This window comes from Zeus faber (assembly GCF_960531495.2).
Source record: "Zeus faber genome assembly, chromosome: 7".
Lineage (NCBI taxonomy): Eukaryota > Metazoa > Chordata > Actinopteri > Zeiformes > Zeidae > Zeus > Zeus faber.
Window position 1 is genome coordinate 6,905,714 of NC_137203.1, and position 15,000 is coordinate 6,920,713.

At 45.9% G+C, this 15,000-nt stretch overlaps 1 protein-coding gene across 1 annotated transcript in view; it reads right to left on the minus strand.

The window, feature by feature from the left end:
• Positions 1-7,155: 7,155 nt before the first annotated feature.
• LOC307233277 (transmembrane protein 132B) overlaps positions 7,156-15,000 on the minus strand; it is a gene marked incomplete at both ends in the record, with an annotated part of 171,009 nt that continues 163,164 nt past the window's right edge. The window contains 4 exons of the mRNA XM_080004577.1: positions 7,156-7,765; positions 8,320-8,582; positions 10,664-10,903; positions 11,241-11,369. Of these exons, the coding sequence (XP_079860703.1) occupies positions 7,156-7,765; positions 8,320-8,582; positions 10,664-10,903; positions 11,241-11,369 (1,242 nt within the window). The remainder of the gene's footprint in view (positions 7,766-8,319; positions 8,583-10,663; positions 10,904-11,240; positions 11,370-15,000) is intronic.

A 15,000-nucleotide genomic window follows, 5' to 3' on the forward strand; every position in this document is an offset into this window, starting at 1 on the left:
CCCACGGACGCGGCCGCCGCCTCAGATGCCGGTTCTTTAGAAGAGAGTCTCGATCCGTGACGGGAGGCAAGGCGGCTCATTTAAGAGTGAGACTTTGGTCACGGGCTGGCGTCCGCCGCTGCCGCCGCCCGCCGCCACGAGGCAACGACGACCAAAACAAGTGGCTGTGGTCAAGCCGCCGCCGCGGACAGGCGGTGCAGGCTCCCATCCCGGGGCTGCCCAGCTACTGCGGATCGGGTGAATCAACAGAGGGACCCAGAACAGGAAGTAATAAATGTTTGGCGGTCCCCGCAGTGAGGGTCGGCGTGCCTGCGGGACATGTGGCACGGGGCGAGTTAAGCCCGGCAGGCGAGCCGCCGGACACAGGCAGCGGGAGATCACGAAAGCGGTGAAACGCATGGACTATTTGTGTATTGGCCCCCGCGAGCCACTGACTTTCCCTTTTGGCCCGCCAGCCACCGTTTTGATTTCAAAAGACTGAACGATAAACACGCCAAGCGGCACTGCTTCGCCTCCGCCCGCCTCCTCTACCTCATTTCCTGGCCCTGCGCCAGTGCGCACCTCCACAGTGACGCTCGGTTCGCTGCGTGAAAATGGTCGTCGGGAGCGGACGGACGACCCGCCGCGTTGCGCCCGTGTCCCACGAAACCTCTCGCGCTGATTTCACCGGTGAATTTCAAACCGTCTTCTGATTGGCTGGACGAATCACGCACCGTCAGGAAGAAGAAAAAAAATAAAAAATGAAAAACGACCGCTTTTCAAAAGATTGGACAATTATTTGGTCATTATTCAGAGAAATAAACAAATACACTCCACCACATTGGCCTTCGCAATCTGTCCACAAATATGAAGTCTGTTGCCAGAAAGTTGCGAGTACTGTTTGACTCTGACCTAAACTTTGAACGACAAATTAAAAAATCCGTCCAGTCCTGCTTCCTTCAGCTGAGACCCATTTCAAGGGTCAAACCAGTACCATCCCACAGCGACGGGGAGGAAGTAAGCCACGCCCTCATTATCTCACGACTGGACGACTACAAATCCCTCCTTTCTGGCATCAACCGAAAAGTCACTCTCCCGCCTCCGACTAGTTCGGAGCGCAGCAGCTCGGCTTCTTACCGGTTCCAACAGACGACGTCGCATCACGCCAACCCCGGCTTCTCTCCATCGGCTGCCGTTTGCTTCAGAAGCCATTTTAACATTTTACTGATCACCTTTAAGGCGCGTCTGGGTCCGACTCCATCTACATAACAGACATGTTGACCCCATGTGAGCCAGTGCGCAGCCTCAGCTCCCCAGGCGGGCGGGGCCCTCCTGGCTGTTCCAAAGTCTAGACTTAAAACTAAAGGTGACCGCGCCTTTTCTGTCAGGGCCCCTCGACTTTGGAACGACCTGCCTGAGGAGATACAGCGGCGGAGTCGGTGACTTCTTTTAAATCACTTCTCAAAACCCATAATTATAGATCTGCTTTTATGTGACGTTGCCCCCTTTATTTCTATTTGTCATTATCATATTGGATCTACTTTTTTTGTCTGTGTATCCGCTTTTATAATTTAATGAATTAATTTAATTCCTGTTTATTATTATTCCTTTGCCTTTCAAATTGGTGATCTGAGCACTCTGCTTTTATTTCATCTGTCAAAGCACTTTTTAAACTGTGTTTTTAAAGGTGCTATATAAATAAAGCTATGATTATTATTATTATTATTATTATTATTATTATTATTATTATTATTATTATTATTATTATACAGTATGTACTATATACTGTATATGATATATGCAGGATGTGGTTTCTCCTTAGAAAATGCAATGTAAGTGATGACATTTTCTTTAATCATGAAAACATGTAGAACAAAGCTCAATAATAGGGGATCCTGTGTTCTGTCTGCCTATAATTGAGTTGAAGTTTTGGAACGGCTGGTCTACACAGAGTACATTCATTCATGTATATTAATTTATTCATCAGCACACTCAGTAAACCTCCTTCCTCCCCTTTGTGTTCTCTCTTCAGTCGGCCCAGGAAGAAAGTGCGTGTTCCACCGGGCGATATGGGAGAGAGAGAGAGAGAGAAGGAGAGGGAGAGAGAAGGAGAGGGAGAGAGAAAGAGAGGGAGAGAGAAGGAGGGGAGAGAGAAGGAGAGGGAGAGAGAAGGAGGGGAGAGAGAAGGAGAGGGAGAGAGAAGGAGGAGAGAGAAGGAGAGGGAGCGAGAAAGTGAGGGCGAGAGTAGGAGGGTGGAGAGAAGGAGGGGAGAGAGAAGGATGAGAGAGAGAAGGATAGAGAGAGAGAAAGAGAGGGCGAGAGTAGGAGGGGAGAGAGAAGGAGGGGAGAGAGAAGGAGGAGAGAGAGAAGGAGAGGGAGAGAGAAAGAGAGGGCGAGAATAGGAGGAGAGAGAGAAGGAGGGGAGAGAGAAGGAGGAGAGAGAGAAGGAGAGGGAGAGAGAAAGAGAGGGCGAAAATAGGAGGGGAGAGAGAAGGAGGAGAGAGAGAAGGAGGAGAGAGAGAAGGAGAGGACAGAGAGAGCTGTAATCACCATAATGGGGCAACAACATTACGGGTCTATTTTGACAAAGTGCAGATAATAAAGTCATCATTTTTCTCCCTTTGAAACGTGTCTCGAGTACTGTTCTATTATAGTACATCAAATACACACGCGCGCACAAACTCACACACACACTCACACACACACACACACACACACACACACACAAATTCAGTAATTCCTGCTCCATTTCCTTTGCCAGACATAGGCAAAGACGCAATCACATGAACATTAAATGACCCGTGTGCACTAGTAAACACACACATACATGCAAAGACACACACACACCCACACACACACTCAAAATACAAAAGCACTGAACAATGCCATTTGATATTCCATGCATAGACACCTTTATTATGGCCCCTAAACCTTAAGACTCCCAGTCCAAAACACAGGAGGAGTGTGTTTGTCCTGGATCTTCCAGGAGATTCTCCCTGAAGGAGGTGTGAAGTTTGTGCGTTGCGTTCGTGCGATGCCGTGCTTGGAGTTCCTTAAATTCCACTCCAAATAGAACAATTAAAAACACACACATTTTAATTGTTTTTTTCAGAGGAACGGCACGGTCACGGATGATTCACACATGTAAAAATATATTTATGATTATGATTATGTATAATTCCTCATGGAAATTGAAATGTTCTCCCTGTGGGTTTTTGGCTTCTATCTGTTTTATCCTGTTATTGTAACACACACTGACTGGAAAAATAAATAATGGACTTGAAGAATCTCAGTGGACTGACTGGTCTCCGACTGATGATTCCGCTCGTCGACCTTCAGGGGGAAGTCCTGATTACTTCTGGGTTTGAGTACTTGTGATATTTACATTTGACATTAAATTGACTATAAGCACAATACACAGAGATAAAAAATAGACGCATAAAGTATAGACGTTGGAGTTAGATATTGTGCTTAAACCGCAGGAATACGTTGCTTTCCCACCGCGGCAAGAAAGAAACGGTCACAGCCCTAGTTGACAGCACAAAGTTCAAAGAGATAAAATAAATGACAAATACAATCAAATACCTGTCTTTGCTCCCAGAATTAAATGACCAAATGTATAAAAATAAATAAATAAATATAAAAAATTGAAAGAAAAGAAAGACAGAAAGTCTCTCTTCCAACTAATTACCGCGTTGTTTGAAAAACAGTCGGAATGGGATTCGGACTAAACAAATTCTCTTCGGCGCGGAGATAATTTCAGTCGTTTAGGAACCGCACGTGAGACATAATGAGACCCTGGGACCTCATTATGCGGAAAAATCCACACCGGGAAAAATAACCCATGAAAAATTTCCCCGTTTCCCCCCGGCTGACGTAATGCTCGTCTCAGGTGCTTCAGCGGCGTTCGCATTACTCAGCGCATTAGAGCGAACAGCGGCGGAGACGAGCGCGGGATCCGAGGCCCCCGATGCGGGTCCGGGGAGTTTCAGACCGACCCCCCCCCACCTCCCCGGACGACGACATCGCGGCCCTGCGTCGATATTCCGAGGAGGCGGAGAAAAGCCCCGGATCTGGCTTTGCTCTGCCGGGACTGACTGGAGGAACCTACTTGCTTATCTTATCAATTTTATTTTTTATCTATTTTTCTTTTTTTATCTTACTCATTTATTTATTCGTTGTTCGATGTTTTCCTTTTATTTCTATTTCTGATAAACATTGTATCTATATTTTTGTTTCTTTATCCGCTTTTACAATTTAATGATGAATTTAACTGTTTATTAATGTTCCTTTGCCTGTTAGTTTCATGTTCTGAACGCTCTCGCTTTCTTTCTCTGTCAAAGCGCTTCGCAAACGCTGTTTTTAAAGGGGCTGTATAAATATAGTTATTCTTCTCATTATTACTTTCCAAGAACAGTCCGATCTTAAAGCGCTTGGTATTGACTCACCTTCTAATGGTTGCTTTTGTGGATGTGCGGCGGTGCTTTCACATGAGCCACGGAAATGAAGGAGCAAACTGAAAAACCTCTTCAGTCCAGATAAATGATGTTTTACCCTTGATTTTTATAGCCCATATAATCCAAAATGAAGGGTTTTACATTCGCTGGAACCACAGGTTGGAAAGGGCTGTGGAGACAGCTTGTATTTCAATATACTTACAATTATTTAGTAGTTCTCATTACGTTTTTGGACCGCATCATCAGTAATGACATAGTATGAAATACTGTTTGTATGTATAATGTGCCTGGGCAAGATGTGGGAGCGTGCTTTGCGCACGACAGTGTCTTTGCCACCGGTTGATCAAACGCACATTTTAGTGACAATCATGGACTGACCATTCTTAAGATTTATTGAGTTTGAAGTACGCTTGATTGCCATCCTTAATACATTGTATACTGGCGGGAAACGGATTTCTACCCTGTACAAAGACAACAACTCAAATTCAATATCTAAAACCAAATTTAAAATACAAAATCAAACAAATGAATCACCTGTAGAAAAAAAAACAACAAAAAACAATAGGATCACTTTGACATGGTAATGCTCAATAGTATGTACCCTATTTGCACTGTAGAATGTACAAAATATATCACCATGTGGTTAACCAGTGGTCTAGTTAAGGAGTCAACTAGTGGTTTACCTGTAATCCTATTCACAAGCACTTTGAAGCATGTTTATTTATTTACAACATACAGTGTACTCTGAAACAGTAACACATTTACAAATAAATATTGCGATTTTTTTTACAATCTTACATCTTTCCGTCCGCACTGTCAGTTCGTCACCTGAGCTAAACGAAGGTGAGGTGTTTTTTGTTTTTTTTTGTTTGTTTGTTTCCCCCCCCCCCCATCTCACTTCTTTCGCCGCCACATGTTAAACTTCAAAACTTTCTCTTTAACTTCTTCCTCTCGGACTCGTTTATTTCCTCACCCACACAAACATCTAAATAAATAAATTGATTCCTATGAGAACCCCCCCCCCCTTCCCCTCCCCAACAACCCCCCCCCCCCCCCCCCCGCCAAAAAAACCCCAAAAAACAGAATACGCATCCGTACCATCTTGAGACATTTCTAAAATAAAACGATTACATTTCCTTTCCTACTGTATGTAAGGGGTTAGAACCGAAAAAAAAGGGAAAATCTCACTAAAAATGATCCATAAAAAAATAAATAAACAGGGGGACGGGGGGGTTTATATAATAAGAGGGAAAAATACATTTATAAAAAAAAAAAAAAAAAAAAAAAAGAATGAAGTTCACCATCCCACGTTGATGGGATGTGCAGACAGTTTGCAAACTGGCGAGACCCGAAATTCCGCCCGTCGTCGCCGAGCGCTCCCCCCCCCGGCGGCGTCCTCTGGGGCGTCCCATTGCTTTCCTGGGGGGGGCGTCACGGCTTCAAATAATGTCGCCGGTGGGGGATGTTTTGGTCGAACTCGACCCAGTCCCAGCGATCCGTCTCCGCCTGCCGTCCTCGGCCTTTCGGGGTTTTTTATTTCAGCCTCAGTGTCATTTACCTCTGAAAAGGAAAAACCAAAAAACAACAACAACAACCCCCGAAAAACACACCTCTTTCCAATCACACCGGGGGGGTGATAGATTCTGAATACGAAAGGTCCGTCTTCATTGGCTACAAAGTTTTAAGAAACAGGAACACAGCCTGACATTTGGTCGTCCACTTCCTGTCTGTAATTGTGCAATTGTAGGTGTGTATGCCTCCGCTCTGGGGTCGGGGGGGGGGGAATCGTCTCTCCGCGACGTGCTCTTTTTCCAACGTCCTCCTTTTGAAAAAAGTAAAGCCGATGTACAGGGAACAGCAGTTTGTCCGTGCAAAATGTTTCTGTTCGTATTTAGAATACATACATATATATATCTATATATATATATATATATATATATATATATATATATATATATATATTTTGTCTTCTTTTCTCTTTTGTTACGCGGTATTTTTGTGTGGTTTGGTGAGCAATACTGCCAGGTATTCTGATTGCAAATTAACTTTAACATTTAACGGCAACTCATTGTTTCGAGAAAATCAGTGCAATACATAACCACACAGCCAACACAATCTGGACATAAGTTTTGAATACTCGACCACCGCCGGTGTTTGAATTGTGACACACCCACGAGATATACATTTTTTTTACAATACTGTAGTAATAGTTAAAGTAAAATACATCGGTATGTCGGGACCACATACTGTATAGCTTCCATTGGTTTTCATTAACTGTCACGTAGCATTTATATTGCTTGGATTGCACCCAATGATTTGTCTTTACTAAACCATTTACAAAGAAAGAAAAAACGTTGATTTTTTTAATTATTAACACTCATATTGCCACAATAAATATTAAGAACATGAACAGTGTGTTTTCGAACGTCTGCTACAGTGTGAGCTAGTGATGACCGTGATGCTGGTGACCAATGGGAAATAATGTAAATAGCCTCGACATTCATATCTCCCCGTGGCTTCCCTTTCCCTTCTACGCCTCCTCACGACGACTCATCTTCTTTGCCATCCCCGCTCCTCCGCCCTTCCGTTTTTTCCGTTTTATTTTCCCCTCTTCGTCCCCCGTTCGAAAGGCATTGCAGGTGGATTGTATTCATTGTCCGTCTCCCCCCTCTTCCCTCCTTCGACCCCCCCGCCCCGTGTCTCCGTCGAGTCCCACCCATCACAGATTGTCTTGTAGCCTCTCCATGTATGTTCTGATTTCCGACTGGCCGAGGTCCATATCCTGACACACCCACTTGATGTCATCCTCGTTGCCATTGGCTACCAGGACTGAGGGGTTGGTGTACGGCCCGCCTCCTCCACCGCCGCCGTCGTTGGGCATAACGGTGGCGTAGGAGGTGAACTTCACGCGCTTGCGCTTGGCGGCGGCGGCGGCAGCAGCGGCCGCCGCTCGGGGGGAGTTGTTCAGCGGCTCAGATTTACCGGCGGCGTCTTTACCGCCGGCGGGGATCCCTGCAAGGCACTGGCGCGGTTCGGGAACTGACCTCGGCAGGGTTTGCCCGTGAGGGATCCCCCTGTGTCCGCCTGTGCCCCCCATGGTGCCCACGCCCATGACAAAGCTGTTCCCGGCACCGTTCAGCAGGTAGTTGCTCTCCTCGTATCCGCCCTCGTTCCGGTCGATGATGGTGGTGCACTCGTCCGGCAGCGGGCCGTGGCACTGGTCGGGGTTGACAGCCAGGAGGTCGGCCTCGTTGCCCAGCCACACCCAGTCGTGAGCGTGGTTCATGTTGCCTCCCGTCTCCAGCACGGGGAGCTGCTTGTGGCGGTACCTGCGCATGACACACAAAATTAATCGGGACTGACCTCACCTTCGTGTGAAGAATTGCTTGTAAATGGACTATTCCGCTTCTTTTGAAGGGCAGGAAATTCTCTATTGGTTTGATATATTCCATACATTCCATTCCCCAAGGTCCCGGCAGAGTGATAGAGATTTGTTTGCTCAATTGGACTTGAACCATTTTCAAGGTTTTTTGACATATTTTTGAATGTAATCTTCCTTTATATATGATTTGAAAAGAGTGCACAAATAAAAAAATACACCATCAATTCATAAAAATGGAGCTTATATTGACGGTGAGTACGGTGACACCCATGCAAACCTTAACGACATCACTTTACTTACTTTATATATCATTTACATGACTATAAGGTCTGAATAACTTTGAATTAATAATAATCTTATTAACAAATTGAAATTTGTTTCAAGAGTTGAAAAATGCCTAGACATCCTGACCCTGTGCTCTGAGGGTCAGAGCTTTTTGGGAAGGGGCAGATCTTTACTTGACATAAAAAGTAAGGGCCCTGCACGGTCCCAAGCTTTTACCTGAAGGCGAAGCTGACACAGTTGATGAGGAAGACCAGTATCGCCAGGCAGAAAACTCCAAGGAGAGCATACATGCCAATCTCCAGATCCGACAGTCCTCTCGCACTCTGGGACAGGTCGCTCTCCCCAGCTCCGGGTACCTCCACCTGGGCGGGGTAGCTACTATAGTCACCTGCTTGGCTGGGGCCTCCACCATGACCGCTGCTGCCCGGTTTGCTGCCTGCGGTACGGTGGGTCACCGTGGTCTTGGTTGTTGTGCTGACCTGAAGTGGTGGGGACGGGGAGATTTGATGCAACATCTGTCTGGTTCTTTGTGAGTAAATCTCTTAAGTCATCCAAACTAAAAGTAGCACTTCTTAAAATAACCCTCTATGTCTTATCATGCCACAGGAACCACCCCCCCCCCATTCATCCATACAATTCAATATCACTGTCGAATAATAAAACGATAAATAAAACAATTATTCCATATGAATAAACTCTCCTTCTCATTTGTCTTTTCCCCAAATTCTGTAAATCGACCAAATAACATTTACTGTTACTTTTATACAGAACAATAATCCAACGTAAAACACACAATCAAAAACGTTGCTGTTGTCTCTTAGAGATTGGGTTCTTGTATTCTTTCCCTCTGCTTCCACTGACTGGAGAAAAGCGATATTTATAAACTCTCTAAATGGCGTCACTTTCACAAAGGGATCCAACTCCCCTGCCCTCCTGATGTAGCAGAAACAGCCGGACTGTCTGCCTTGGACCCTCTTCGCCAAAGATTCACGGGGTGGCGTAGGAACCCCTCCCTGAGATCACAAGATCTGTAACACTTTTCTGCATTCCCAAACAATGAAGATGCCAAATTGGGACGGAGCGAAGACAGAGAGGAAGAGCATATGGCTCATTTTGTTGTCTCGACCGAGGCTGAATCAACGGACCCCCGCCACCCCTTTCCCGCTCTCTCTTCACACGAAACCCGCATTCTTTTGTTGAATCCAAGCCCTCATGGAGAACCCTTGTCTTCGAGGCCAGGCCATAAAATGCAAGACTCACCTGATTGATTTTTATCTGCAATTTCTCCCGTGTGTCTAAGAAGTCTGAATTAATATGAACCAATGTCAAATCAGTCAGTTATTGAAGTAAAATTATTTCAGCAGATGTTTCTATGTATAATGATCCAACTCTCCTCAATGTACGACGTAAAAAGGCGAAGTTACCAATAATACTATTTAAATGTATTAACTTTCATGTTGCCAGGTTACCATCTTGTGGCCAACGGGTGGAGACCGCAACAATCGCCAGTATTGCCATGTACATTGTGTGTGGTATAATCAGATTAATGATGATGATTTTATACCCTTTTATTAGGAGCATTGAAACTATGTTTTAGTAGTTAGTAATAAGAAATTGTCTTAATAGTTAATTAGTCGCGAGTGTTAGAAGCACAAATGTTAGTGTATGTTAGAAGCACACATCGCCATTCAACCCGGAAGTCGTCGGAGAGTCGAATAACCTCGCCCGGACCAATGCCGTGACAGTGAAACCATGGCCCCCACTGCCTGCCCCGGAGCCCCCCCAAGAGAACTTTGGACTTGATCCTGCACACCAGCGTCCCAGACTCCCACGCGATGTGGCTGAAAATCACTGGTGGACGAGACCAGCTGCCGCGACCCACAGACTCCACACGGTCCACGGAAGCTTCGGAGAGCCGCTGAAACTCTCCACCGCTCGACAGCTTCCAAATCTGCTTCTTGATTCGGGTTGTTTGTCAAATGTAATCAATTTCCGTGGAGGTAATTTCGTGGTGCGTGCCTCGTTTTATTATTTTGTCACCAATTTTAAATCCTGTATTCATTTGCTTATTTTCTTTATCATTTATTTTTTTTATAATTTTTTTCTTATAATTTATTTTACTAATATTTCATTTATTTAAGTCGATTAGCATGATAAAATAAATCACATTTATTGGAAAGAAGTTTTCTGTTTATGTTAAGAGGTAAATATAGTAGTGAAATAATCGTACCAAGAACTCCAATTATTATGATACTGATCAATTATAGTTAATATGATTTATTTACTATTCTCCCTGTTGGGATTAGTGCCCAGTTAATAAGTCATGTAATATAATAATTTAATAGTTTAAGAAACATATAGCGCTACATGATTTGATCCCCTTTTTAATGAGTGCAATTTTAATTCTTAATGTGCACGCTGCACTGATATTAACTCTCTATTTCTCATTTTCCAGATAAGAAAGAGATGTTCTGTCCACCCATCCCACCTTCCTCATGGCTCCCTCTTCTCTGTCCGCCGCGGCGTTGTTGTACTTCCAATCTCCTCCCTCCTTCTCCATTTTGTTCCTGTTTTGTCCGGTGCTGTTGTCAACCCCGCCTCCGCCCTCCTGCTCTCCTTCTCCAGCGGCTCCGCCCCTTTCGTCGCCCGGCAGCCCAAATTTCACTCTCACGTTGCCGACTCCGGACGCCAGGACGCTCTTCCTCTTGGATTTCTGGCAGGTTTCGGAGATGACCATCTCCACCCGAACCAGCACCCCCTGGCCCTCGCCCTCCGCCACTACCGTTGGCCAGCGCTGTTCCTGGTCGCCGAGGGAAACCAGACGCAGGAGAAACCAAACATGTTAGTTTTTCTGCTCAGGTTCAGTTTTTGGAACGCTGACGCGAAGCGTTCCACAAGATAACACAGTGTTGCGGATGAAGAAATGCCCTGAAATGTCTAAGTTGTTGTTGCTAAGCCACGGTAGCGCGACATTCCACTTAGTCACAGTTATGGTTGGCAATGGTTACGGAGGTTAAATAGCGAGAAAAGGTGCACGTCATAATAAACACAGAAATCAAAGACGATTTTGTTCAACTGGGAAACTCTTACGCAATTCGAGTATTGCGCCAACGAACGGAGCTTTTAATGGCAGCTACCTGATTGGTTGTGGAGATAACCCTTTCGTCCAATGAGACGGCCGACAGGAGGAAGTCTTTTGGGTCGTAGATATTGAGCGGTGTCACCGAACCATCGCTGTACTGTATCCACGCAGTGATCACTGCTTCCTGTGGGAGAGAGGAAGAAGGGAAGGGGCTGCATACAGCTGTTCCGCTGTCCCTCCGTGCCAGAACCTTTTTGTGAGGGACACGAGTGTGTGACGCCACCCGCAACGTGGCCGCGGCACTGAGTGATATCTCTCTGATCGTCACGTGATGGTTTGATGGTTTGAACCTATTTACTGCTGTGATTACGTACATGTTTACTGCTGCATTGTTTGAAGTCCCCGTAAAGTCGATTCGGAGATTTGATTCGAAACGCATTATACATGTTAGAAAGTAACTGCTGAAAACGTGTGGAAAGACAGTGCATGATGTCGTAGTGAATTGCGGAGGTGAACTGTTTTTGTGTTCCGGATTTTTGGGCGGGCCCAAATCAGGGCTGGATGACGCACGGCGGTCCTACTTTTCATGGCCCCTCCCCTAACACTATATAAAGAGCGGTGCACCGGTCCAGGTCAGAAACAGGTTGGAGTTGCAGTGGTGAAATAAGCTGAGGTCACAGCCCGGAGTTTGGGATAGAATGCTGTTTTGGGAATAAACACCTGGAGTAAAAGGCTTCTTCAGTGAGACCGTCATCTCACGCCAGAAGCCAAAAAGAACCATCCCGTTGGTTTGACCGTGCGGGTTTTTGGTTAGCATTGGCTGCATGCTAGCAGGCCGCAGAGCCCCAACGACAGCGGCGCTTTGAGGTGAGCAGCTAGACACATGGGACTTACTCCAATGTAATCGTTTAACGCGATTAACGAGATCGGGCATGGTTCCAGTGTCGTTGGCGAACACGCCCCCAGCGTCTCAGAACAGAGGGAACTGCCTTTTTTTTTTTCTCATGATTTTGAAACCTAATTTTATCTACTTGCCGATTTTTTTCAACCATTCAAATTTGGCTGGGTGGTTAACAACACATTTCTTCTGTGGTGTGACAAACTAAGAACACACATTTACAGGGACTTTAAGTTTCCCATATTGAGCAGTGGCTGTACAGCAAATGGCCCCTCTTGGAGATAAAATATTTTTGAGAGAATTTGAATGAGCATGTACGGTAGGCTGACTTTTTTGGCCTCAATCCACAATTCCAAAATTAAATAGCTACATATGCCGAGGATGAATTCATACTTTCACGGTTTGCTCTGAGTGGATACTGTACTGAGTGGCTGAAAGTGGTGTGTCCTTCTGCCTTTTGACTAGTTTGAATTTGCATGAAAACCTGAAAGGAAGGTTTGGGCAGGTTTTTCCGCTTGACGGAGCTGGACAACTTGGCTCATCCATAAAGAGCAGACGCAGTTTAAGGCTGATGGAGAGTCTTTAAACGAGCCATGTACCGCGCGCCCGCGGCCACGCTCCCGCGTGTACGCCGGATGTTTCGGCGCAGCAGCCTCCAACGTGTCACGGCCTCAGTCCAGTATTCTGACAGATTTCTTTGCTGCCTTTGCAAGGCAGAGTGGGATAATCGTTTTTACAACTCCTTCACAGAAGCACTCCAAAACTCTCTAAAACTCTACCGGTGGACACGGGGCTCAGTGCGCCCGTTTGCCTCCATCGCTGAGTTTGCTGTTGTTGCTAGGCAACCTCCAGTGATGTGATATTCCTGTCGCAACATGCGCTGGGTGGACTCATTAGACTCACATAGTACTCAGTTATAGTTTGTACGAGAACACGTGGTGTCCCGAGTTCGGTTTTGGCAACCTGGACTCGTTTCCGCCTCATTTTCTCCACCGGCGTTTCCGGTCGATCTTGGTCGGACTCCAGTCACAGGGCTCGGTCCAATTAACAGCGGGGATTGTTAGGTCCCACTTGGTGCGGCCAAAGCAGAAAGAGGAGATTGACCCGCGGCGCCGGACCTTGCTGCGAGGCAGAGCAAGCTCGTCCTGCTAATGAGACTGAGGCGGCGTTCCAAGTCAAAGTGTTTCCATGTGGAGCCCCTCGGCTCAGATGGACATTGATGGCTCGTTGTCGCCATTGAAAGGAGACACACACACACACACACACACGCGCACACGCACACACACACACACACACACACGCACGCACACGCACACACTCACACTCAAACAATTTGCACATTAGTGAAACGGAATCTCCTGTTGATTTGTGTGCTTGTATACACACACACACACACACACACACACACACACACACACACACACACACACACACACACACACACAGACACTTATGCAATGTACACATTAGTGAAACAGAACCCCCACACTGTTTTTCTATACAAGTGTAGGTATCACCCATTCCGCCTGCTCTTTATCTGCTGCTCTCTCTCTTTCTCTCTCTCTCTCTCTTTCTCTCTCTCTTTCTCTCTCCCTTTCGCTCTCTTGCTTATCTTCCATCCTGAAAATCGCCCTCCCTCACTCTCTCCCTCTCTTTCCCACCTCCATCCTGAAACACTTTCTCTTTCAGTCTCTTTTGTACCTTCCTTCTCCAAACCTTATCTCTCGCTCGTTCCTTCTCTTTCCCACGGCATTCCTCTCTCTCTCTCTCCTCTCTCTTTCTCCCTCTCTCTCTCTCTCTCTCTCCTCTCTCTTTCTCCCTCTCTCTCCCTCTGAATAATGAAGCAAAGTATCTGGGTGTAATTTTGCATTTACCTTCAGCAGGGCCCAGTGGAGACCCATGTTCCGCTGGAGTTGAGTGTATTATTGTTTTTCTCTTCTTTTTCTGCTCTTCCTTAAGTGAACGCAGCGCTCTGATTTCCCCCGACAGTCAGTCTAAGACTCCAGAACCCTCCCGACAAAAGTAATTAAGTTCAGGAAGGAAGAACAACAATCTCTAATTTTCTTTATTTCTTTGCTGATGCTGTTGGTTGTTTCATTGCTTCATATTTTATTTTGCGTATTGTCGAATTTGTTTCGTGAAGTAAATGTTGAGGACGACTGGCTACGTTTCTGTAAGTCGCCCTTCTCCTCCTCCTTCCTCCGCTCTGTTTCTCCTTAAAAATGCTCTCTCCCTTTTCTCCCCCATCTCTCTTTCTCTCTCTCTCTCTCTCTTTTCTCCTATTTTCGCTCTCCCTCTGTCTCTCTCTGGGACGGGGAACTGGGATGGGAGGATGGATACAAACATGGTAAGAGATACAGTGGTTGTGAAAGTGATCAATAGATATCAATGGCACAATCAGTAGGAGTTTTAGGACCGGAGGAAACCCCCATCCGGCCCTTTGTATTGTTTCCGCACTGCAGGAAGTGGAAACGATCGCAGTTCTTAGAACGCTGTTTTCGGGGACTTTTAAACTCCTACCTCAGGGTAGGTGCTCTCCCAGCACAAGAGGAACCTTCAGTGACGTAAGTGCACGTTGATTAGTGCAGAAGTAAGTGCACAGTGATTGGTCCAGACATAAGTGCACAATGATTGGTGCAGACGTAAATGCACAGTGAATAGTCGAGATTTAAGTGCCCAGTGATTAGTTGAGATTTAAGTGCACAGTGATTAGTCGAGATTTAAGTGCACAGGGATTGGTGCAGACATCGGTCCACAGTGATTGGTGCAGACGTAAGTGCACAGTGATTGGTCCAGACATATGTGCATGGTGATTGGTGCAGACGTAAATGCACAGTGATTAGTCGAGATTTAAGTGCACAGTGATTGGTGCAGACATAAGTGCACAGTCATTGGTCTAGTCATAAGCGCACAGTGA